At 47.4% G+C, this 24,315-nt stretch overlaps 1 protein-coding gene across 4 annotated transcripts in view; it reads right to left on the reverse strand.

The window, feature by feature from the left end:
* Positions 1–221: 221 nt before the first annotated feature.
* MAP4K5 (mitogen-activated protein kinase kinase kinase kinase 5) overlaps positions 222–24,315 on the reverse strand; it is a 52,235-nt gene continuing 28,141 nt past the window's right edge. Inside the window, exons 8-32 of one of the 4 annotated variants that reach the window (XM_085549723.1) lie at positions 23,051–23,123; positions 22,022–22,153; positions 21,478–21,540; positions 20,290–20,371; positions 19,567–19,683; positions 19,168–19,246; positions 17,646–17,704; positions 16,642–16,706; positions 14,215–14,259; positions 13,289–13,331; positions 12,612–12,822; positions 11,996–12,093; positions 11,843–11,884; positions 11,043–11,127; positions 10,881–10,960; positions 8,400–8,460; positions 7,320–7,434; positions 7,137–7,195; positions 6,048–6,151; positions 5,485–5,662; positions 4,458–4,526; positions 3,749–3,841; positions 3,082–3,152; positions 2,371–2,426; positions 222–1,551 (exon numbers count right to left, since the gene is read on the reverse strand). In XM_085549723.1, coding sequence (XP_085405849.1) covers positions 1,464–1,551; positions 2,371–2,426; positions 3,082–3,152; positions 3,749–3,841; positions 4,458–4,526; positions 5,485–5,662; positions 6,048–6,151; positions 7,137–7,195; positions 7,320–7,434; positions 8,400–8,460; positions 10,881–10,960; positions 11,043–11,127; positions 11,843–11,884; positions 11,996–12,093; positions 12,612–12,822; positions 13,289–13,331; positions 14,215–14,259; positions 16,642–16,706; positions 17,646–17,704; positions 19,168–19,246; positions 19,567–19,683; positions 20,290–20,371; positions 21,478–21,540; positions 22,022–22,153; positions 23,051–23,123 — 2,168 coding nt within the window. In that variant the 3' untranslated portion in view covers positions 222–1,463. Of the gene's footprint in view, positions 1,552–2,370; positions 2,427–3,081; positions 3,153–3,748; positions 3,842–4,457; positions 4,527–5,484; positions 5,663–6,047; positions 6,152–7,136; positions 7,196–7,319; positions 7,435–8,399; positions 8,461–10,880; positions 10,961–11,042; positions 11,128–11,842; positions 11,885–11,995; positions 12,094–12,611; positions 12,823–13,288; positions 13,332–14,214; positions 14,260–16,641; positions 16,707–17,645; positions 17,705–19,167; positions 19,247–19,566; positions 19,684–20,289; positions 20,372–21,477; positions 21,541–22,021; positions 22,154–23,050; positions 23,124–24,315 lie in introns of those variants that run through there. The other 3 variants (XM_085549724.1, XM_085549725.1, XR_014946866.1) reach the window with 3 other exon arrangements.

Below are 24,315 nucleotides of genomic sequence, written 5' to 3' on the forward strand. Positions count from 1 at the left end.
CACTTCCATTCCTGCCCCCTCACAGTGATGTAGGTCTCCCAACCCATCTCTCTGAGGGCAGCAGCATGATGCTGCACGGTGCCATTTCAGACCTTCTGATCCTAACACAGCACTGCTCTCTCTGCATACAGACTGAAGCCAGCAGGTGGACATAAGGTACCCAAACCAGATGCCACCCTGTTATCAGCACACGGCACCCCAAAATGAACGAGAAAGACAAATGAACCCACATGGCTTTTTAATGGAGGAACAGAACCAGAAAGAACAACGCAGCCGACAAAACAGGGAGAGGGAAGCGGTGCTGGAGAGCTGTGATACAGAGCACTGCTTTGATCCTATTTATTTATACCACCCGGCGGGGAACGCGGCACCCAGAGCCCAACAGGGGCAGGAGGGCAGAGCAGGGGCCGTGCAGCTCCGCTCCCCTTGGGAACAGCATCAATAATGGACACGTCAGGCAGGTCGACACGCGACGCTTCTGTTCGTTAGGGATGACGCCCAGGTGCAGTTTCCAGCTCCTGTCACGAGGCTCATCCCTAACTTGTGAAAATAAAGCACATATATTTTGTACATGTGTATATATATATATATATATGAGCATATATATATATATAGATATAAAAATCCCCGCTGCCGGTCAGCTGGGTACCATGCACACATGCAGACACACACGGGTGTGTGCAGCACACAACAGCAGCACTGCACGTTGTGCACACACCCCTACGTCTGGCCAACAGGAAACCGCCTGATGGCAATTCTGCAGGCAAGGAGCAAATCAATACAAAATAGTTGGTTGTACAAAACTGCATCTTTACAAAGCTGGAGGAAAGACAAAGCAACGTGCCACGTCTGCGAGGGAAAGAACCGTGGTCAAGTCTGGACACAAGTGTAAAGAAACACCCAACCAAACCCACCAGCTGCTCTGTAACCTCCCTGTGCTACAGTGAGATCCGTTACGCCACCCCAGCAGCAGATTAATAAATAAGGATTAAATAGTCTATAGTACAAAGCCGTGCCGAATGGCGCACTTAAAACCAAAGAGCTCCGCGGATCCCTTCCCTCCCTGCACCAAGTGGGTCTTTTACTTAAGAATAAGACTCGGTATAAAAGGGGGAGGCAGCCACTAGGTCTGTATCTACAGAATGCACGAGGGAAGGAGAATAATTAACAGTTTATGGCACCTTTACCAAATAACATTATTTTAAAGGCTCTGTTTCCCTACACTAATGAGTAAAGGGCTACTTATTTCATAGCTTTTATTAAGCAAACTTGACATAACCAACCACACAGTGGCGAGAGACGGAACCAGCTGTTCCCAGCTGCAAAAATGTATTGATTTCCACCTGAAAACAGCAAAATTTAGGTGTCAAGAGAAGAAAAAAGAGTCACAGCCCCACATGCACTGAGATCCCTAACGCTCCTTTCTCGTCCCGCGGTGAATCCCCGCGTTGGGTCACTGCAGCTCAGTAACTGTTTTCATGGCCAGCCAAGATGTAGAGGTTGCTGTGTGCAGTTGGGTTCTCTGTCGGTCTGCTCTCCAGCACCACCACTCTGCAACCAAACACAGACAGCACCCGAGCAGTCAGCAGCAGAGCACGGAGTATGTGCTTGTTACAGCTTTCTCAAGGCTGGAGAGAGGGGGAGCTCCTAAATATTGGGGTGTTTTATCCTTTAAACCCATTGCTTCGTTTCCCACCCTGCAGCATCACTTCCTTAACAACACTAAGGCAGAACAAGGGGCGGGGGGGCGGTCAGCCTTCCAACCCACAGGCAGCCCCTCCTGCCCTTCCCTTCTGCAGCTCCATAGCTCTGATGGGATCCAAGACTGAAAGGTGTTACTGGAGCTCACCTGAATGCAGGGAGGAAGTCTTCTGCCTGGGCAGTGACAGGAGGAGGAACTGGGCAGCTCGAGAAGGATAGAAAGAACTGCACATAGCAGCAAAAGCTCATTCTTGTGATCAACTCACTCTACTGGGGCTCAGTGGGAAGGAAATCACCACTGCGTGTCACAGAACCACAGAATGGCCTGGGCTGCAAAGGTCTCCCACCTGGAGGCAGCAGTGTGCGCTGCAGTGTTAGTGGTAATGAACACACCACGGTGCATTCAAACCTCAGAGCTCCAAATTTGATCTGCTACTTCCAGCTCTAAAGGCCCAGAGCAGCAAAGTCCTTTTTATAAGTAATTTCTTGCCAAGATAACATCAGTTCAGCGTGAGAATCATCACAGCTATTGCAGGTAGAAACAGTGCGACTCCAGGGCTGCCTACAGGTGGATCCGCTGTGGGATGGAACCTCACTCCACGTGGAACACAAAGCTCACTTAAAGCAAACAGGTGTATGTTTCTTCATGGTGATGAATGATGCGATTACCTGTCAGAGCCCAGTAAGCGAAAAACCCTGGTTTCATCTGATATCTCCTGGGTAACCTGCAGAGAAATGGAGACATTAAGGTCCATTGCAGAGGCCAAATGAGATGCTCTGCTCTGAGCTGGAAGGAAGGAAACAGATTAAAAATTCAAACATAATTCAGTGAAAATGACAGGCCTGGATCAGGTCAATTGGCACTAAGTCAGGAGGCGTCATAAACTTCCTCAAGTAAAGCTCACTTTAAATCACTGTGTTACTGTAGGTTGCTGTCAGTCCAGGGGACCTGCTGGCAGCACAGATAGAACACAGTCCTAGGGCAGAGCAGCCCCCTGTGCTGTCACAGAGGATGCCATGGAAAAGGATGACGTCCTTTTTGAGCATGGGATTCTTATTCATTGGCTTCCTAACAGAAAAATAAGGTTTTGTTTTTTTTTTTCCCCAGGAAACCCAAATGCTGCTTACACCAGATCTGCAGAGCCCCCGCACAGAGCATCTGAGTGATACGCCTGGAAACAGAGGTGCTTAAAGCACAGTGTGAGCTGCTTTTTGAGAGCAACGTGACAGGGGAGTCAGAGAAAGTGAGCAGCAAACTGCAGCAGGGAGAACAGAGGGCACAAACCCCGGCACCAGGGGAGCAGCTGGAGGGGCCTAAGGATCAACTGGTAAATAAGGAGCAGGACTCAGTCAGACCAGGAGACGCTGGAGGTTACTCACTTCATCTGACTTGAAGCTCTTGCCCTGCATGCCGTGTTTCCAGAAGGCCAGCACGCTGTCCTGAAGGCACACTGCAGGGAGAAACACAAACTCAGAGCCAGGCCTGGCTTATCAGAACCGGGAAATCTGGGATTCTCCCCAGCTGTGCTAATGGGAACCATGTGGGCACAGAACACGTGAGACGTCGCCTCGTGACAGAAGGGCGAAACTAAAACCTCCGTATAAAACCCTGGCTGCAATCACCATTTGGATCCGAGGCACACGTTTCTTTCTACAGCTCAGCCCCAAACACCCGCTCACACACCCGCTGTTTGCCCAGACCAGACTCAGCTCCTGCTGTTCCCCTGGTTTCCTCTCACTTCCCTGGACTTTTATTTTCCTATTGATTTGATGCTGGAGAGCAGCAAGAAGCACAGAGAGGCGCTGCCAACAGCACTGGGATCGCTGGGAATTACAGCTCAGGGCAGCCATTACTTTTACTTCAAAACATACACAAGCACAAAGAACGGGGAGGACTCTGCTGCCAGGCCAAAGAGCAGAGCGAGCAACAAGCTCTGACTGATCTCAATATCAGATTCTTTCAGATAACAGACAAAGAACCTGGTGCTCTTTAAGCAGCCGCCCCCCCTCCCCCATTCCCAGCAGAGCAGAGAAGCCAAGCACTCACCCACTGACTCAATGCAGAAATCAAAGCTCAGCTCTGAGGCCAACTTCTTGCTTGACTTCAGTTTCCCTTGTAAATTCACTATTTTCACAAATTCTCAAGAAAAGCAGAAAAAAAAACAAACATTAAAAGCCACATCTGCAAAGGGGTCACTGATGGCACCGGGTACGAGATGCTGATTTCATCTTTTAGGTGATGCCCACACCTGAGAGCTGTGCTGTGTGCCGCAAACAAGCCCTTCTCTCAATATGAACAGAGGAAACTTCCTTACAGGTTTCATGTCTTTAGACTTTGCTGATGGCCTGTCTGAAATTACCCAGCTTGGAGCAGAAATGCAACCACAACATCAGGGCTGCAGGTGTAGGCAGATTAAGGCAGTGCAGAGCTCCTGCTGAGGCACTGAGCTCTGGGGCATAGGAATCACTGTGAGGGTCACTGCCTGTGCCTCTGGATTCCCACCTGCAGTGCTGCACTACAGGGCAGTGGGAAAGAAACAAGAATGATGCTCACACAGAGAGGGGAAGTGGAACCGTGAGAGCCAAAGTGAAAGGAGCAATCCATAGCATCAGTGACCTGCATGGTGTGTGTCAGGAAATGTTACATACAAACGAGTAACGAAGGGACAACAGTTAATGAATGGCAGAGGTAAAATGACGGTGGCCAAAGGAGTCGTGTGAGGGCAGCTGGGTGCCCAGCAGGGCTCGTCACTTACTGTCCAGGCAGACCAGCACGGTGTCTCTTTCCAGCTGCGTCACATGGATGGCATCCAGCTGCTGATTGCCTTGTGGGAAAGGGAAGGGATCGTTTCACATCACATCGTACAGCTGAGCTCAGAAACCCCCTCAAACTCAGCTGATTGCTGCAGTGTTTTGGAACACCACAAACATTTTGCAATCTGCTGTATTTGTTATTCCTTTGTCCTTTTCTTTAGTGCTGTGCAACCCCAGAGCGCTGTGGGAGCAGAGCAGGGCCCAGGGAGATGCCCATGAGCTCAAAGCATGTGCTCAGTATGAAAGCACTGCCAGTTATTGGCATTAAGTACATTTCATGTTATGGTTTAGCACAGGAGGTCAGCTCCCTTCAAGCAGAGGGACTGTCAAGAACAGAGGGAATCATTAAGGAACCTTTCCCCCTATAAAAAGTGCTCTTTCCCCCTAAGCTCACATCTGGAAGGATTATCGTGCTAATACTGAACTAGAATTGAACGGTCTGCATACTTGTTAATTAACAAAGTTCTCATCACAGCTGTATTTAAATGTAAAGAAGTATATCCAAGAAAGCCAACAAAGCAAAGCATCTGCAAGATATCAAGCGGCTTTTGAAGATAAACCAAGACATTCTACTTGTTAATAGGCAGCTGAAGAGGACTGTCCTCCCCCAGGGGCTGGAGGACAGACAGGAATGCGTTTATGTGAGGCTTGACACAGGAATGAAGGGGAAAGAGCATTAAGACTGACCCCAGCAAGAAGCATGCAACCGCAAATGAGAATGCGATCAGCAGGGTCTGCATTACTATTTAAGGAAATTTAATGAGAGATGTGTCTAAAAATGAAGCCTTTCAGGATAGTTTACACTGAGGTTGGCAAATCATCACAAGAGGAACTTGGGAGCAGCTTCAATGCACTCTGTGTAGGGAGGCTGCCTCATTTTGCCCAGCACAAAGTGCTTCCAAATGACTCCTGAGGCTCCTCAGCAGTCGCAGGACACAGGGCAGCTGCAGGACGGCCCAGACAATTTACCTGCACCGATTTCTGTAAACCACGAGGAAGCAGAGTTCAAGTTGATTGTCTCGAAGTGAACGACCTGGTTTGGCTCAGCACCTTTGCTGATAGCGACGCAGACCATCGGGTATTCCTGCTCTGGGATCACCAGCATCTCAAAGACATTCAGAGGGCTCGGCAAAGGAAAATCAAAGTGCTGGGGGGAAAAAACAACGCAGGCATTTGTGAAGTTTCCTTTTGCTTTGGAGCTACAGAGCAAAGTGTGAAAGATACGGGACTGCTTTTCACTGCTGCTAAGAGTGTGTTTTTAAGTCGTGCAGGCTGAGATCTGTGCTAGTCCATTCTGCTGGTACTGGGCTACATCCAGCACTGCATGGACTTCAGCCACTGGATTTTCTTAGTCAATGTGTGTCAATACAGACCTTCAAGGGCTCAGAGCCCACCAATGGGACCAGATGGAGACAGACTCTCCATTACAGATTCCAGAAAGGTTACTTCAAAACCATGTCACGATTGGGATGATGGAGCAGGTGAGAGGGACAAGCAAAACTAAACATTCCAAACAGAAAGGAAATATTTACCTTTATTAACATGAATTTCTGCATTGGCTCATACCACTGTAGCAGAACAATTCCAGACTGCAATGCCCCACAGAGGTACTTGTGTCCTGTGTATGGATTTCTTACTGTAAGAAACAAGAAACAGAACGACAATATAAAGCCTTTTTCATTCCAGAAGGCCCGATGGAAATAAAAACTGCAGGTATCTTTACAAATGGTTTAACACACAGCTCCACTTTCACACTTAGTGCTGTTTTCTGGATGGCCATTTGAATATACACAGCAATTGATGTTGTGCTACGTTCCAAATGAATGCAATTACCCTTCTAATTACTAACAACAAGTCCCAGTGAAGAGGCCAGAAAGCAGCACCACCTTCATCCAGGGGCTGAGGAAGGGGAGTAAGAAGGTCTGGGTCCAGCTATGACTTAAATGAAAACCACCTCCAGGCAATGCACTGCCCAGAGACTCCCTGTGAGCTCTGACAGCTAATGCAACAAACACGATGGAGGGTTGGCTGCTTTTCTGGCTCAGTTCCCTACGAGAGCAGCCCGATTTCAGGAATTATTTATAACTATGCCGACTGGAGACACCTGAGATGAGCTGAACAGGAGAGCCACGCTCACAGCTGGGTACCCCGTATCTGCTTGAGCAGACGTGTAACATAATATCTCACACAGTGCTGGGGCCAGCCTTCAAACGGAGACAGAACTGGCATCCCCTACTGGGTTTCCCAATGGATATTACTCTAGACAGCAACACATTTACGTTAAGAGTCGGTAAGAAAAATTTCTGCTGAAGTGACAGGACAAGGGGGAATGGTTTGAAACTGAGACAGGGGAGGTTTAGGTTGGATCTTAGGAAGTTTTTCCCCCAGAGGGTGGTGACGCACTGGAACAGGTTGCCCAAGGAGGCTGTGGATGCCCCATCCCTGCAGGCATTCAAGGCCAGGCTGGATGTGGCTCTGGGCAGCCTGGGCTGCTGGTTGGTGACCCTGCACATAGCAGGGGGTTGGAGCTGGATGAGCACTGTGGGCCTTTGTGACCCAGGCCATGCTGTGATTCTATGACTCCCTGCATTAACTAAAAGGAAAGCAACACACCTACTCACCTATACAGCATTTGTGACACCCTTTTGTGTCAGGAATCTTTGTTGTTAAGGCAAACTTCCTGCAATAACAATAATGTACAAAAAGCACATTAATGAGAGAGGCCGAGGACCTTCCATGCTCCCAACCCGTCCATATTCCAAATAACTGTCACTGGTTACTAACTGCAAGAGAAAGCCTTGTACCTTGGTAATATCTTGTCAGGAAATCTATGGGTTTGGATGTGAGCAGCCAGTCCTGTTTTTTTGGCTTGTTCAAACAACGCGATCAGATTATGGGAGTAGAGCTGGAACGTCTTCCCTGCAAGAGAGAAGAGCACGCATTGCTGTGGCACACGTGCCTCCAGCAGGGAGCCGTGCACGATAGGAAAATGTATGTAGAGAAAATTACCTTCTAGAAAAATGGACCACAAGCGTCAGATATTTCAAGTCCAATTAGGAAGAAAAATAAAACAAGACAACGATAATAATGCATATAGAGAAGACATGGCATTCAATGCAAAGTTCAGTAACACTAACAAAGCTCTGAATGTTACATATGCATTTTTAGAAGCCTGTAATTACACAACAGCAATTAACCACATCGGGACATCTTATCTATAGATCAGTGGCAGTGGGGAAACAAAACCTGCATCCCTGAAGGCACAACGCTACCCCTGGGCTGTGTGCTGCATCACTTCTGTTTCCCTGCTGGAAAATCCAGGGGAGCAGCACAACTTGTTTGCCACTGATCCATGTGCTGGATGCAGCACCTCAATGCTGCCTCCTCCTGCAACTTCAGACTAGCTTTATTCCCTGATTCTGTCCTATAGTGACAACACAGGCTACAGTGAGGGATCAAACCCAGCAGCAGTGTCACAGTGACGCAGCTGCATTAGCAAGTTTGAGCTTAATCCTCTCTTGATTTGGTTACGATGTTTAAAGTGCCCTCATTGCAGCTCTCCCAGCTCAGAACCCAACCAGGAGGGCACTCCATGCTTTGTCATTTGACAAATACCAACCGATTCTCAAACTAATGCCGAATCTTTGCCAAACTGATCAAAAGTAAGGAAATAAAACGGTGGGAAACCAAGGCCAAGAGATTGTACCACTTCAGCTTTAGCTACGGGAATCCTTCCAACTAAAACACATGAAAAACCCTCCCATACAAACACAAGCAACAAAGCAGAGTTTTCTACTTGAGGCCAGCGGACGAGCGATGTACTGAACTATGGTTTAAGTGCTTCTCTTTATCAGCTCTTGGTTTTCCCTTCTACTTGCACATACCTGACAGGGACATTAAGGTGTTGTTGATAACGTACAGCCAGGTGCACTTGCGGGGAAACAACTGAAAAGAGAAATGATTTCAGTTCATAGCAGCTCACAGGGATCCATCCCCACAGCTTCCTCTGCCTGCTCCTCATCCATCACCATCCCTACAGCGACCGCCATCAGACAAAGTCCCCCTTCAATTCTCCCCTCTGGACCCCTGGCTGAGCAGGACTGTTGTGTCTGATGCACTCACATTCTTTCCCTCTCCTACCCCAAAAACATTCCAACTTGTAACGTTCTTTATGTTTCAGTCAGTAGCACAGAGGGACGATGGGCAAGACTGGAGCAGCTCCTGGAAGGCACCGGGACTGCTCTTATTGCCAAGGAAGGAAGTTACACAAGGGGCAGCCAGTCTGGACTTGAGAAGCTTTAAGGGTAAGAGCCTGCTGAAGGGAATTGCAGTGACAGCATCCAGGAGACTCAATCCCAAAAGGAATAACAGCACAAGGACGTGGATTTTGTGGTTCTTCTTCTGTTGCTGACTGAATTTACTGAAGAAGATTCACAGATAAGGGTCTCCCATGGGAAATCCAGTAAGAGGAGAAAAAGATTCATAGGATTAAGCTGCTTTTAAAGGAGGCTGTTATAAAAACAGAGTGCTCTGCTGAGGGAAGCTCTGCAATCACTGCAGAAGATCATGGAGTCATCAAACTGTTTGAGTTGGAAGGGACCCTTAAAGGCCATCTAGTCCAGCTCCCCTGCAATCAACAGGGACACGATGGAGTCCAGGAGCTGCAAAGAAACAGCTGCGCTGGGTCAAGCAAACATCCACCTATTTCCAACAGGCACTGCAAAGTGATATTTTTACTAGGAAACGACCAGCACGGGAAAGTAATGGATACAGTGCTACAGCTAATATCCCCCAGCCTGGAAACCTGCTGTATCAGATGGGGGTTCTGCACTTTTAGTGAGCTCCAGTGCATTTACCTTCCCCCAGACTGTCCAGTCTCTCCCCTCCAAACTCATGCAGCTCCCTGCATTCACAGCTCCCCACAGCAGAAGGTGGAAGAGAATGGGAGCAGTTGTTTGCTATGGGCCCTCTGCAAGTGACCATGAGATGGGAGAGCATTTGATATCCCCTATGCTTTAAGTATCACAAACCCATAGTACAGCAAATGGAAACCAGGGCACAATGCTGAGGATGAAGTGGCAATCACGAGATAAGCCAGGATGAAGAAACCTAAGAAAGGTTGAGATGTAAATCTTAATTAGACAGAGGCAACAAGAGAAGCCAACAAAGCAGGTAAGTGGGACAGCGAGAGGCCGGGCCCACGGCTTGACAGGAAAGAACATCCGGACTGCACGATGAGGTGGACAAACTTGTGCTACAAGCAGATAAAAGCCAAGTTAATGACTATTCTGACCATGTCAGCAGGCCCCAGTAAAGTTTACTTCACACTACTTAAGAGCTGGCTCAGAGCCCAAGGTCTCTGTAACGGTTATTTCCAAAAGCTGCTGGAAGAGAACTAAGGGCCTCAAGGACAGAGTTGGTAATTCACAGCCTCACAGAGTTATCAGGGTTGGAAGGGACCTCCAAGATTGCAAGTCCAACCCCAACCCATCCCCACCACGCTCAATGTCCTGTGTGGACATTACTGTGTTGCCTCCAGTGGCCATCAGCACCTCCAACCCCTCGACAGGACACAAGAAAAGCAGCTGGCAGAGTTTGGGGAAGAGCGTTACATAAAATAATGTAGGAAATTCACACAGACAGATGAGCTTCACTGAGTAAAGAGAACTGAGGTAAGGCCTGGGGGGCTCCAGCAACTTCTTTTTTGTTAGAAAAGCAATTTGTTGCTCCCTAAGTCTGCTGATGCAACACAAACACCTTTAACACCTCCACACTCTGTTCTCCAGCTGCATTCAGGTGTGAGCTCATCTCTCTATTCTTGGAAGGACCTTCACACCGCAGCAAATCCAAATTCACCCCTTGTGCCACCAAAGCCTTTGTAGCCTCCTCCCACTCCCGTCTGTGCTCCCTGCTAACAACACCCTGCTACTTCTGATTCCAAAGAGGCAAATGAACACCACCATGATTGTGTGAAGTGGCTTTGGAAAGGGCTGGAGAGCCCAAGAAGAGAACTTGTATTTATTGGTGCTAACAACACCAGCTAAAGTAAATGGCCAAGGGCTTTGGTAGCAGCCTGAGGAGAAGCAACATGCCATCTAGTGGAGGTAAAATGGAGAAAGAAATGACAGGCAATCTGTCGTCTCCAAGGAGAAAGCTATTTTAGCACAGAGCCCCCATGAAAGCAATGTTATATAAGAAGCAGTAAAAATTCAAGCAGGGGAGCTATTAATTTTAGGACTTCCAGTGTTTACTTCAATGCGAATCATTTTATACCACAAATCCCAGCATCCCATCTATCCCCCTTCTAACATAAAACCTTCCTGCTTCATTGTGTCACCAGATCTATCCGATATACCCAAGATCACCTGTTCCATTGTTGCTTCATGAAGTTCATTCAAATTCAAAGTATAGATACCTTCTTCTGTTCCAAAGATGATGTACTGATCTGAAATACAAGACGCAGTTTATCTCAGGAGCTCCTTACCACCGGGCAGCAGGCGGGTTTCAAACACAAAAACTGCCGTCACCTTTAGTGTCTGGATGAATCCACGATGTTGCACAGTTAATCTTCAAAGGGCAGCCATCGAAGACTTTGGAGAAACACGCTCCCATCTGAAAGACACAGAAGCTGGAAAGTAAAACAAGTTCCCAGCACAAACCTTTTACCCTCTGGCATTCAGCCATGTAACAGACCTGCATGCACCACCACAGCCTTCTCTTTAGGCATAAACTTAACTGTAACATGCAAAATGCTTCTATCTTCCCCCCAAATCCACAATGCAGCCTGCCAAACCTTTCCGTAGACTTTATACACATTAAGAAATGCAAAGAGGGATCAAAATTACATGGATAATTCTTACCTGCTGGTAAGAACACTATGGAGTGCTTATGTAACTGTGTGAGAAGGCAAAACAAGCACAAACGTTCGGTAACACCCTCCCATCACCACCTTCCTTCCCCTTTTATTAAAGCGGATGCCAGTGGAGGTCACAGCCCACAGAGCCAGCAAGGTGCCCAACCCTTCACCACCTGACTGCGTGGTGAAAGAAGGACTTTGAGAAAAAGATTTAATACATAAATAATGGCACGAAAAGTAATCAGCTATGGCATGCAGGACACCAGCCCAGACCGGGTGTTGGCTCATAGCATAAACCTTCTGACACTAGAGATGATGTGACAGCAGGCCTCCAACAATCACAGCATGGCCTGGGTTGCAAAGGCCCACAGTGCTCATCCAGTCCCAACCCCCTGCTGTGTGCAGGGTCACCAGCCAGCAGCCCAGGCTGCCCAGAGCCACACAATATTGAGTACAAATGGGATTCCTTACCAGCACCTTTGGCGTTGGAGGCAAACCATTGATTGCTGGCTTCTGTGGGAAGAGAGAAAGATCGTCAAGTACGTCCCACGCACTGACATAACACCAGCTTGAGAGCAAAGATGACACGAGGCAGCTGATCAGACTGAGGGTCACAGTACGTACAGGAAAATCTCTCTTCTCTTTTTTCCGTGGCAGCTGAGGGATCTGTCCGGATCCTTCTGCGTTTTCCTCAATGAGTTTCAGCATGCCGTCCCCATTTCCTGAAAAGAAGCCCAGGTACACTATGGAACTCACAGGACATCATGAAATAGAACATATTTAGTTGCTCTATTCTTGCTCCTCCCCTATGCCTTGTAGGAGTAGAGCACAGTGAGCTGTGAAGCTTCATATGGACATCTCAGGTAGCCAAATCCTTTCTAAGACAGCTGGCCACCCTTCTGCATACAAAGTTACACAGTAATTAAGGCTCCCTGTTATCCAAACAGTCCCTGGGCCAAACAGAACCGAGAATAAAGCAGCGCCAAGGTCCCTACTGGTCCTTCCTGCACACGTGGTGCTTTTATTTGTGCAGGCAATGGTCCTGACGGGTTGAGATTCCCTGTTTGGGATTTCCACCGTGGGTCATGGCTCTAATAAGAACCAGCCCCCACATTACAAGGAAAGCTGTGCTTTGCGGTCAGTCTGTATTAAAATAACTGTCTACTAAAAACAAGGCAGATACCAAACTGATTTCCCTTTACAGGAAACAAGTCACCTTTAGGAAATGCAATGCATTTACCCAAGTCGCTGTATCTAGCTGTGAGCAATCCCGGGCTACTGATGCTGCTGGTCATACCAATGGGGGAAGAATCAGCTTGAGGCCCACAGACAGGAATACTCTGCCTCCTATGGGCCGGTGAGGCTCTGCTCTGTGAGTCAGGGAAGTGTTTTATCGTCTGAGATTTCTCATCATCCGGGAGGTTTTCCTCAGGGTAGCTGTTTATTCTTGGCTGCAACAAACAAAAGAGGTGATGATTACCTGGGAAATGGCATCCTGAAGCTCACACTTAAGGCAAATTTTAACTCAGGACACACTGCTGCTACGTTAAAAGGGAAACAGCTTTAAGCAAAGGCATTTGCCAGAAGAATAATCTATGGGGTATTCCTTCTCTGGAGGACAAATCCCAGCAGCAGGCAGAACACTGACTGAAAGGAGATTCCACACAGCATGCTCCCTGTAAGGCAGAAATACCTAAAAGCCACTTTGCCAAGGGCAGCACACAATGCAGGAGTTCCCACAGGTCAAGACAAGACTGTACGGACTGCAAGCCAGCAAAAACATGAAGGCACACAAAGCTTGTCTGCAAGTGGTATTTAACAGGACTTACAACCTACTGAGCGCATCCAAGGGCAGCACTGCAGAGGCTGCACGAGTGGGGCTTTGCTGCCTCAAAGCCCTGAAACCCAGTCACTTACCTTAGGGGGCAGAGGAGGCGGCCCTGCTCGCTTTAGGGTTGACCTAAAATGAAAAGATACAGTAGCCATCTCAGTTAAACCAACAACAGAAATGGAACAGCTTGAGAACAAAGACTGTAAGTAAGAGAAGCTCGATGCATGGAAAAGACTGACTGCAGCTTTGCACAAATGGAGCTAAACCAGAAGTCCAAGGTTGGTGGTGGGGGAGGAAAGCATGTTAATGTTGTTAGAGGTGTTTTTAATAAAAACTTGCATTCTTTCATAAATGCAGCTGTCAGAGAGCAGTGCATGATAAGCACATCACATACATTAGGGGACTGCTGCTCTGAAGGCACCACCCTCCCACTACTTGAATGTTGCTTTTCTGCTTGTTTTTCTAGAAAATGCTTCCTGACAGTGAAAATGCAGCATTTCTGGACCAGCCAGTAAGTCATGTCATGGAGCAGAGTCCTCCCTGCATTTGTCAAAGAGGCAAAACAAGATCAATGAACATCTATGAACACCAGACCCCACTACATCCGAACTCAGGGCCCAGCAGCACGCATGTTTCCAACCACTCCATGCACTTTGCAGCTTTTGTTCTGGCTCAGTCCAACAGAGGAGCATCACAAACCCCCCAGAGCTCTGCAGGGATATCTGCAGGCCCACGGCACTGTCAGGCCTGGATGGATTAGTCAGTGCCAAGTCGGCTTGCAAGTATCAGGTGCTTCCACACACCCCAAGAGAGGAGAGCAAGGGAGAAAGCATCACTGTGCATATGTCCTCCAGATGGGCAGACAACCAGACAAGCGTGCGTTAGACCTTGGAGCACAACCAGCCTTTGCTTTATGAGTGGCAAAGCTGCCTGCAGCCTTTTAAAGAGCTTTTGCCAGAGCACTGCCTGCTAGCGGAGCCAATGCAGCTGCACATGAAGGAGGTTCACTCACTCTTCAACATCTTCGCTCCCATCGCCAAATTTTGTAAGCAGTCCCCTAGGCGAAACGTTGATACAATTAAAGAGTTCTGCTCTGAGGTGCAACCAAATCCATTGGTGACACCATTCAGAACGAGCACCTCCCAGCCCCTCTCAAAACAAAGCACTCTCCCTCACTGCATTAAGCCCCCTTGGAATTGGTACAGCCCCTTCCTTCCCTCCCCACCTGCCCCCAGGAATCATTATAGCTCCCTTCCACACCTACTGCTATCAGTGTACCATTCCTTTCCCTATGTGGCACTATAAATATTGCCAAATGCCTACTTAGTGCAATCAAAAAGGGGAAAACAGAGGAAGTTGCTGGGGGACAAATGGAGAAAGGCCTTTGCAAAGAAAAAGCAGCAGCAGGTGTCCTCCTCTGGTGCTGTATGCCCGAGACACAGCCTGCTTCCCATCACTGCAAAGTGCTGATTCAAAGCTACCCAAGGGCAGGAAGAGAAATTGTGGCTGGGGGCTCAGGGCAGCCCTGGGAATATCATTCAGGGACAAAAAATTCAATCCATTCGTGTTTAAGATGGCGATGTCCAAGTTGTGTCTAAAAAAGATGCAGATTACGGACTGCATGCACAAACACATTCCTTAGGATGCTGTTGTGGTGCTGTGAAGTCTGGGCTCCTGCAGCCAGCAGGACTGAGCTGGAAGGGGCTGTCCAGGCTGCAGAAAGACAGAGCAACACACAGCCCCGCAGACAAAGCATCGGCCTCGAGTGCAGAGACCTGAATGCCATCAGCACACATCCCTCATGTCACCCAGCAGGGAATGGGGGCAGCCCTAACAGGAAAATGGAAACATGTTACACAAAAAGTAACACATACAACTCTACATGGCTACACAATTTCCCTACAATGTATTCATTCTGAAGGAAAAAACAGCTGTGGGCAGGAACTAGCAAAAAACTGACAGAACAAAGGCCCACCCGTCCACAAACCCCAGCTCCATAAGGCAGAAAATCAATACAAGAAGTCATTTCTGAATGCTACAAAACACTGGGAAAAGCCATCAAACAAGGCCCATGTCCAGGTGCATTGTCTGTCGTGCTGATCTCCAGCAAAGTGATTCCCTGGCATGTGGACAACTGCAGTGCGCATCCTCCGTGCAGCCCTGGGGTTACACAGCACTGCAGGGCACACACCAGAGCTGCATTTCCTGCAAGAAGATGGGAGCTCCAAGCCCACGTCCCTGCTGCTGCCCGCACGGAGCTCAGCGCTCACCACAAAGGCTTTTGGGTTCATAGGGGTCATGCAAACAGAACAGGAATGAGAGGAGTGACCATCACTAATGGACAGGTAAAGGCAGGGCCTTAAAAGCCATGCAGAACTTGTACTATGACAGTGGGCACAGAAAACTGAACTGAACTTAAAAAGACTCATGCATGCTGCTCAGCTCCAAATAAAGCTGGGAAATGGGCTGTTTGCTTGGCCATTATTTCAACCTAAAGACCATCTTCCCTGCATACCCACATCACTACTGCTAAGCTTTCATCCTGCTGCTCACAAATTCCAAATCACAGCATGGCCTGGGTTGCAAAGGCCCACAGTGCTCATCCAGCTCCAACCCCCTGCTATGTGCAGGGTCACCAACCAGCAGCCCAGGCTGCCCAGAGCCACATCCAGCCTGGCCTTGAATGCCTGCAGGGATGGGGCATCCACAGCCTCCTTGGGCAACCTGTTCCAGTGCGTCACCAGAACAGGATGCCCAGGGAGGCTGTGTTTGTCCCTTTAAAGGCAGAAGGCAGCAGTTTGCAGCCAAAAGAAGCCACAGACATATTAAATTCAGCCCTAAGATGGGCAGAGCTGCACTCCCCCACTTCAGCCCAGGGGAAATCATAGCTCTGCCTCCAAGCCTGCAGCCCCAAACCCTGTGCAGGGTGACGACACCCCCAGCACTCACAGCACTGCATGAGCTCTTTTCTGTTTTGCTTACTGCCAAGCCCTGACTGCAGCCACAGGATGTCACAGCTACATGAGCAGCTCATGACAGCAGTGTGAGGGCAGCACAGGATCTGAACTCAGCCCTTGCAAGGTTACTGCTTTTCCTCTCAAAAATTACCTCTGGCAGCATTATTTCAGCAGGGCTGGCATACCTGGATGCTTTGCTTTCCATCTACAAGTCTTAAGTAAACCACTGTTCATCATTAAAAGAGATTAAAATCTACTCCTAAGATGAGGACCAACCAACTGCAGAACAACTGCAAACCAGGTAAAATTCCATTTCATTTCATTTCATTTCATTTCATTTCATTTCATTTCATTTCATTTCATTTCTTTCTAAATGGACTTGAGCTGATGGTTTGCTTTCCCAGCTCAACATGTTTTCTTTCAGACCCCGTTTTCCCATTAAGTCACACAAAACCCCAGATGATTTTAAATTCTGTACTCACTTGCTGCTTCCACCTTCAACAAAAGGATTCCAATGCGAAGCAAAGTCGGTGCCAGCTGCCACAACCTGAGGATGCAGGGATGGTTATTGCTTTTTCCCCTATCAAATGGAACCCACAGCACAGAGAGGCCTGGGACAGTATCAAGCAACCCATAAGAATAAAACAAACCCCCAAAGTGAGGTCATGTTTTACAGTATCATTACAGATATTGAAAAGATAACGTCTTCTCCTTTGGCTCGGACTGAAAAGCAACATCTGGGAATGGCACAGTGCCAGCAGCAATTAATAAATAACATGAAAGCAACAATTTATGGCAAGAGATGGATTTTCCATTTGGGGCACTTCCAGGAGGCCCAGCACAACACAGCCACCTCCAGGCTGGGAGCGTTCCTGTCACTGCACACAGAGCAAGGGGACCTCATCAGGAACAGCATGGATAAAGCTCAGAAGTCCCATGCAAAAAAGGATGAACTTTGTTTAAAACACAGAAATGGGATTTTCCTGGAGCACTGATGTCTCCAAATCACAGTTACTGGCAGCTGCTGCTATTCACATCACTTAGAAATGGAGCCCTCATACACACAGCCGAACAGAGACCCAAAAGGAGGCCCACTAACTGCTCTGCAGTGAGCTGCCGAGAGCTGCCATCAACTGCAGCAGCTCATGGGGGCAAAATCTCTGCATGCTGTGCTGCGAGAAGCAAGTAGCAAAAACACTCTGATGACAGGAAGGTCAGAGACTGAGATGCAGAACAGCCTCTTCCCATTATCAAATTAATTGGCTCTTGTCGACTTTCTCATCTGAGCACGACTCTGCACAGAGCACAGAGGGCAATTCATGTTCTTAAACATGTGGTGATTGTCTGGAGACCAAGAGCAGCCTCCTCATGACTCCGCGCACACACACACACACACACACACACACACACTACAGGGAGCTGAGCTGCAGAACAAGGGGACTGCTTTGATTTTAAGAAAAGAAGGAAAAGCCAACCTTGTCCTTACCATTTCATCCCGAGCTTCTGTTTCTTTCCGCAGCGGGGGCTCAAACTGGAGCTTATCAACTACAAAACATGATGTTGTCTGCTTTAATACGCTCAGCACTGTGCTGATGCCCTCAGTGCTTACTGCAGTGAAACACACGTTGTAGAATGGTGCAGGAATGTTCATAACACCGAAGTGGGCTATAAAATGATTATCACACCAAGTCCCATTATTACCCAAATGCTCGAATTTGCAAATGTGAAACACACAGGAAGAGATGAGAAGTAATGCCAAGTTGTAACATGAAAGCACGCTAACATGTAACTGAGTAACCACACACCATTTTTAAGGCATGTGGGAAATAACAAGTAAAAGGCTTTTAACAGTAAGCCTCCTAAAAGTGAGCCGTATGTGACTCAGAGCAGCCAGTATTTATGCTGCCCATGGGCATGTGTCCAAACCCAGAGAGTTTCTGTGCTCAAAATTTCCTCTTAGATCCAACAGAGAAGAGCATCAGTATTGTTTTAAAAGAAATAAAAGGTTCTATGAAAAGAAAATGCGTGGAGTTGGCACAAACCCTGGTGAGAACAGTGATTAAAATCACAAGTCAGGGTCAAGAGGAGGTTTAACCAATGGATTTGGAGCAGTGTGAAGAAAAACACAAAATCACAGAATGGCTGGGGTTGGATGAGAACCACAAAGATCACTTCATTCCAACTCTGCCATGGACAAAATGCTGCCATTTTACTGCATCATATCATAGAGTCACAGAATGGCCTGGGCTGCAAAGGCCCACAGTGCTCACCCAGCCCCAACCCCCTGCTGTGTGCAGGGTCACCAACCAGCAGCCCAGGCTGCCCAGAGCCACATCCAGCCTGGCCTTGAATGCCTGCAGGGATGGGGCATCCACAGCCTCCTTGGGGAGCCTGTTCCATTGCAAAATAGCAGCTAATGAAAATATAGCAGCATGAAAATATGCCTAATTATCAAGCCACTCTTAATTTTGGGGTTTACCTATAAATAGTCATTTTGTTATTTTAAATAAGGCTTAAAGCACATCAGAGGTCACAGAACTGGAAAAATGACACTGGCTGTCAAAGATTTCTGACTAAACATTACTACACAGCAATGAGATGAAACGAAACAGAACAACGTGTGAGTTGTAACTTCAGCTCTGGAAAACTGGTGCTGGCAGAGCTGCCCACAGAGCTGTGGGTGCCCATCCCTGGAGGTGCCCAAGGCCACGGATGGGCCCTGGGCAGCCATAGCTGGAGGGAGGTATCTCTATCCATGAAGGGGTTGGGGCTGAGTGGGCTTTAAGGTCCCTTCCAACTCAACCACTGTGTGATTCTATGAATGACATAGAAGGAAAATATTATTGAAGATTCACATTTATGCACTGCTTCTTCTGCTTTTGTTTCTCATATGTGCCAAGAGCAGAACAGACTTTCCAGGGTATGCAGCTGAACAATGACCCCAACGTCCTCCCATTGGCAGAAACAGAGCAACATCACCACATGGGCAAAGCACACTAGGAACTTACAGTTTATCTCCGATGCTGTTCTTTCTGCCCTAACATTCCTGTTTGTAGAACGAATCGTATGGCGAATAACAGAATGAGGCTGCAAGGAAAAAGAAACACACAAGAAGTTCTGTGGTTTTATGTCTGATCTCAATCAACCACTAAACCAACAAGGAGAAAGAAGAGGTGCTGCAGAGTTGCATACTGTAACACACACTGTCTTTGTCCCAGCCAACACCCTGGACCACACTTCCTAGGCCAACTCTGCTAAGATGTCCTGGTTCCTCCAGCACAGCAACTTATAGGAGCTCCAAAAATGGGGCAGTGCCCCTGTCAGGCTGGAGTCTCACACGGTGAGAGCAAAGCAAGATATTTAAAGAGCATTTTTACCCAAAGCCAGAAAATGAAAGATGTTCTTACCTCAAAATCGTCATCATCCACTTCACTGCAGTGCGTGTGGTTGTCAGGATTATTAACTTTGTCCAACAGCTCAACTGCTAAAGACCGTGAAAGACCAGGCTGCCCTACAAAGCTGTGCTAAAACCACAAAAGAGAACAAGTTACAATACGCAACTTGAAATAACAAACATTCAATTCAGAATTCCACTGCACTTTGCCTCTTTTCTGGGGCTCAACCATTTCTGTAGTGGCAGCCCAGTGGTTATACTTGACAGCCCCCCAGTAAGCAAGGAAATGACACACTTTGGGCCAGTTGTAAATTGGAAAGTAATCTCAAACAATTACACGTTAACTTCATCTGTTTATACAATAAGCAGCTCAGTCAAGGTTAGTAAGGCATGAACAAATGTGAAACAGATCAGTTTTCTGGTTGCGTGGCAGGAAGGCTCAACATCTACTTGGCTAAGCCTTACGTGCTGATGCTGATCTTGTACAGAGGACATGCTAAAAAGAAAACAAGACAACTTTGTGCTATTATCCCTACCAAACATCATATAAATCCTTGTCCCTGAATAAAATCTCACTACTTCTCACACGTGACTATTGCCTCTTTCATTCAGATCCCACCACACACTGCAGGATCAGAGACAGAACACTGATCCAGTTTGATTTCCCATTGACGAGTTGCTCACTTTGAAGCAAGAGATTATCTACGGTTGTTGCAAAATGCCTCCCATCACTTACAGCAAGGAGTCTGTCTGCTGTTGGCCTCTTCTTTGGGTTTTTTGTAAGTGCTATTTTGACGAAGTTATGGAATGTTGATGACCTTAAAGAAAGAAAAATGAGGTTTGATATTTAAGCTTTCAGGAAGATATTTCTGACTTAAATGTAGTTAAATGAACAGATGGCAAAGGGATGCACTAAGTTAGAATGCTGCCCAAGTACCTCAATGCACCCCAGGTTTGAATAATTATGTTTCCAAGTTAACAAAATAGGGGAAATGTAAGGCCAACTACTGGAACTTGCACGGCAAAAGCTTCAATAGCACACAGAAAACAAACCAAACACAGGGCACTATTTCAGCTTTTTCCAGGGTCAACTGTTAACAGAACTGAGCACTGGAAATAAAGACTGTGACTCAGCTACCCGGCAAACACTCAAACTCCAGGCAAACCAACATAACTGTTCTTGGCTACAGATAGGAAAATAAAGTACAAAGTTCTAGACTAAGTCCAGTCTTTATGCTGGTTCTTGTTCTGTGGGCAACATTAGCCCAATTATATTGGATTCTGGATTACATCCTGCTGCGGGTGCTCAGTTCCTCTTTTCTTTCTTCAGAGGCACTTGGAACAACCAGCGAGCTGCTTCTCACTGAGCCTTCCTTCAGCTGAGGTCACATCTCAAGGCAATGAGTTTAAAACCAATCTATGCTATTTTCACAGCCTTCCACCTTCAATAGTGACAAGTATGAAGAAAAACTGAGGGAACTGGGCTTGTTTAGCTTGAAAAAGAGAAGGCTGCAGGGAGACCTCATTGTAGCCTTGCAGTACTTGAAGGGAGTATATAAACAGGAGGGGAATGGCTGCTTGTGAGGGTGGGCAGTGACAGGACAAGGGCGAATGGTTAGAAACTGAGACAGGGGAGGTTTAGGTTGGATCTTAGGAGGACGTTTTTCCCCAGAGGGTGGTGACGCACTGGAACAGGCTGCCCAAGGAGGCTGTGGATGCCCCATCCCTGCAGGCATTCAAGGCCAGGCTGGATGTGGCTCTGGGCAGCCTGGGCTGCTGGTTGGTGACCCTGCACACAGCAGGGGGTTGGGGCTGGGTGAGCACTGTGGGCCTTTGCAACACAGGCCATTCTGGGATACTATATTAGTACTTTTTTGTTCATACTGTCTACAACACACTGAGCAAAGAAAAGGGCTTAACCTACCATTTCGCCTTTTCCTTTAGCTTTGGTGGTTGAAAATTACTTTTTGACATTAAGAACAAAGCCCTGAAGGTAAAGGAAAAAAATGTTAATATATGGTGGAAAAAAATCCATTTTCATCCTGGTATCTAAGCGCTTTAAATTAATACTTAGATAAGAACCATAATGGTGAAACTGGATTGCAGCCTCTGCTGGGTTAGAGAACAGATATGGTAAAGCTGCTGATTTTCTTATCTTTAAGTTACATCTTTTTAATGCCATGCATAATCCTGTTAAGCATAAGGTTAAGGTTTCTCTACTGATTTATTATGCTTAATCACTGTGTTGCAGACACTACAATTAAAATAATAATGTTTAAATCTCCATTTAGAATTTCAATTCTAACTTTAAGCCTTCAGCTTTGGACCGTTGTCTTCAACACAGACACGACCCATGCAGCAAGGAGTTGTTTGGTGAAGGAGCCCGGGAGAAAACTGTGCTGCAGGCAACAGTCCCTGCTGGGGCTGAAGGGGCTCAGTGTGGTAAGCAGGGTGTCATGCTCACAGACCTCATGGGGTGCAGGTCGAACATGGGGGGCTGAAGCTCTGCCAGCTCGATGGCTGTGATGCCCACCGCCCAGATGTCACAGAGCTGGTTGTAGCCGCCGTTCTTCTCCACCGCCGCCACTTCTGGGGCCATCCTACAAAGAGAAGGCATCGATCCATCAGAGAAGACAGCAAAGAGCCAAACAGGAATCACTGCCCACACACGGAGTCACACAGCACGACAGGTGACTGCGGTGCAGAAAGCCCCACCAGGCTGCTGTGCCACCCCTCACCCGGCAGCAGGGCAGAAAACACAGGCTGCGTGTTCTGCCTGAGGTCACCAACTGGCCAGCAGAGCTAGGAATAGACCCAGAGCCTCATGACTCCTGGTGCAATGCTTTAATGACCAGATAATCTTCCTGCCCTGCGTCCTCCTGCTGTGGGATAAGGAGGCCAGTGAACAATTAAATGCCATTGTCTGGATTAAGCTGCACGTAGACATCGAGTCAGCACTAAGAACATCACCCTGAGAGAAAGGCATCTGGTAGTGTCAGAACTTAAAAGCAGTTAATTTACACGCATAATCCAGCTCAAGATCCATGCTGATATGACTGCATATTGAATACTGTCTTACATGGAAAATTAAGTACTAGAGATGATTAAAAGATGGTTTAAAAACTGTTTATCTGCTCTGCAGAAGGAATTGTGAAGAAAACTGAAAGACATCCTTGGGTCAATTCACAACAAGAACAAGAAGTTAGTAAGAAACTAAATGGCCATTAGGCTGCCCAAGGAGGCTGTGGATGCCCCATCCCTGCAGGCATTCAAGGCCAGGCTGGATGTGGCTCTGGGCAGCCTGGGCTGCTGGTTGGTGACCCTGCACACAGCAGGGGGTTGGAGCTGGATGAGCACTGTGGGCCTTTGCAACCCAGGCCATTCTGTGGTTCTATGATTCTAATACACATTCAGATCCTAAGAACCTGAGCTCTTGGCATGATTTGTAAATACAGGCTTAGCTTTGCAAGCACACAGCAATGGAAATAGTTTCTTACCAGTAAGGGGTACCGATAAATGATTTCCTCTTCGCAATGGTGGCTGTTATTTTTGCTGCTACACCAAAGTCAGCTGGAAAATGAAACCATCATTCATTTAGAAACCCAATTTTAACACTCCAATTCCACTCTAGGAAGTGCCACGTGATAAAAAGCACTCTTCCCTAATGAAATTAAAAATTCATTCAGCTTCAACAGTTGAAGGTTATTAATAAGATCAACTGCTGCCAGTGAAGAAACATTTCTGAATTAAAGCCATTAGTTTCTACACGCAGCTCACTCACAGTCCTGCTCCTCTCCTCACTGGTTTTCCATCTCACCAAGCAGCAACCTCACAAAATTCAGCACGTATTCAATGTAACAGCTGGGAGGAAAACCAGCCTCCTGCTTTGGAAACAGTAATATTACTGCTATTTAGAGAGGCGCCATTGGGGGCCATCTGTTCTTGCTTCTGGAGATTGAGTCTAGGGGACAATTAACCCTTACTGAAAGCTGAGAGCTGCAGGCAATCAGGTGGTCTTACAGAGCCAGAAGTCATTCAAGTCCAGCTATATCTTTATTGCACCTGTAGTATGATAGCTGGAGGATAGTTGTGGACAGACCTACCTAGTTTGTCAGGCTAATACAAGGTACCCGGCGTGTAAGCCAAGTTTAATGGAGCTGGTGGAAACTCCTATCAGTTTGAAGGTTTTTACTTTCTGAGGGGTAACAAAGCCCCGTTTCAACCCAAGATGATCACTGTCTCATTCTGTCTCCCAGGATGTTTCCTTGTCTGCTCCTTCCTTTCTGAAGAGCCCTCACAGCATGTAGGCTCTTATGAAGAGGCTGCAGACAGGTATATGAGGGTTTTGACAAAAGATTTGGCCTGCCCGTGCTCCTATAAATGCAAAGTGGCATTAGAGGAAGCCAGCAACACTAATCTCTTTGAGTGCTTGCCTGTGGAACCTGGAGTGCTTGACAAAGGAGTTTCCTCACCTCCACCTGCATGGAAACACCCAACGCCATATGCTGGGTTGGAGGCACAGCCAGGAACAGACCCTGCATTGCAACAGGCTGCCAGGTGCAGAATTGCCCTTCTGGCTAGGAACGTACCCTCCAATATCCAGGTAACCTCAGTCCCAGGGAAAGCTGGGAGGCTTCAGGGCTGGTTGACTGAGAAAAGCACTTACTGCAACTTCGTAACATAATACACTTCTCATCTCATCCATGTGTGTACGCCCATAGATACACACTTTCTGTTGTCAACAACTGACCTCACAGCACTC

The sequence above is a fragment of the Coturnix japonica genome, chromosome 5 (genome assembly GCF_054131305.1).
Source record: "Coturnix japonica strain WE chromosome 5, WE-NBRP24, whole genome shotgun sequence".
Lineage (NCBI taxonomy): Eukaryota > Metazoa > Chordata > Aves > Galliformes > Phasianidae > Coturnix > Coturnix japonica.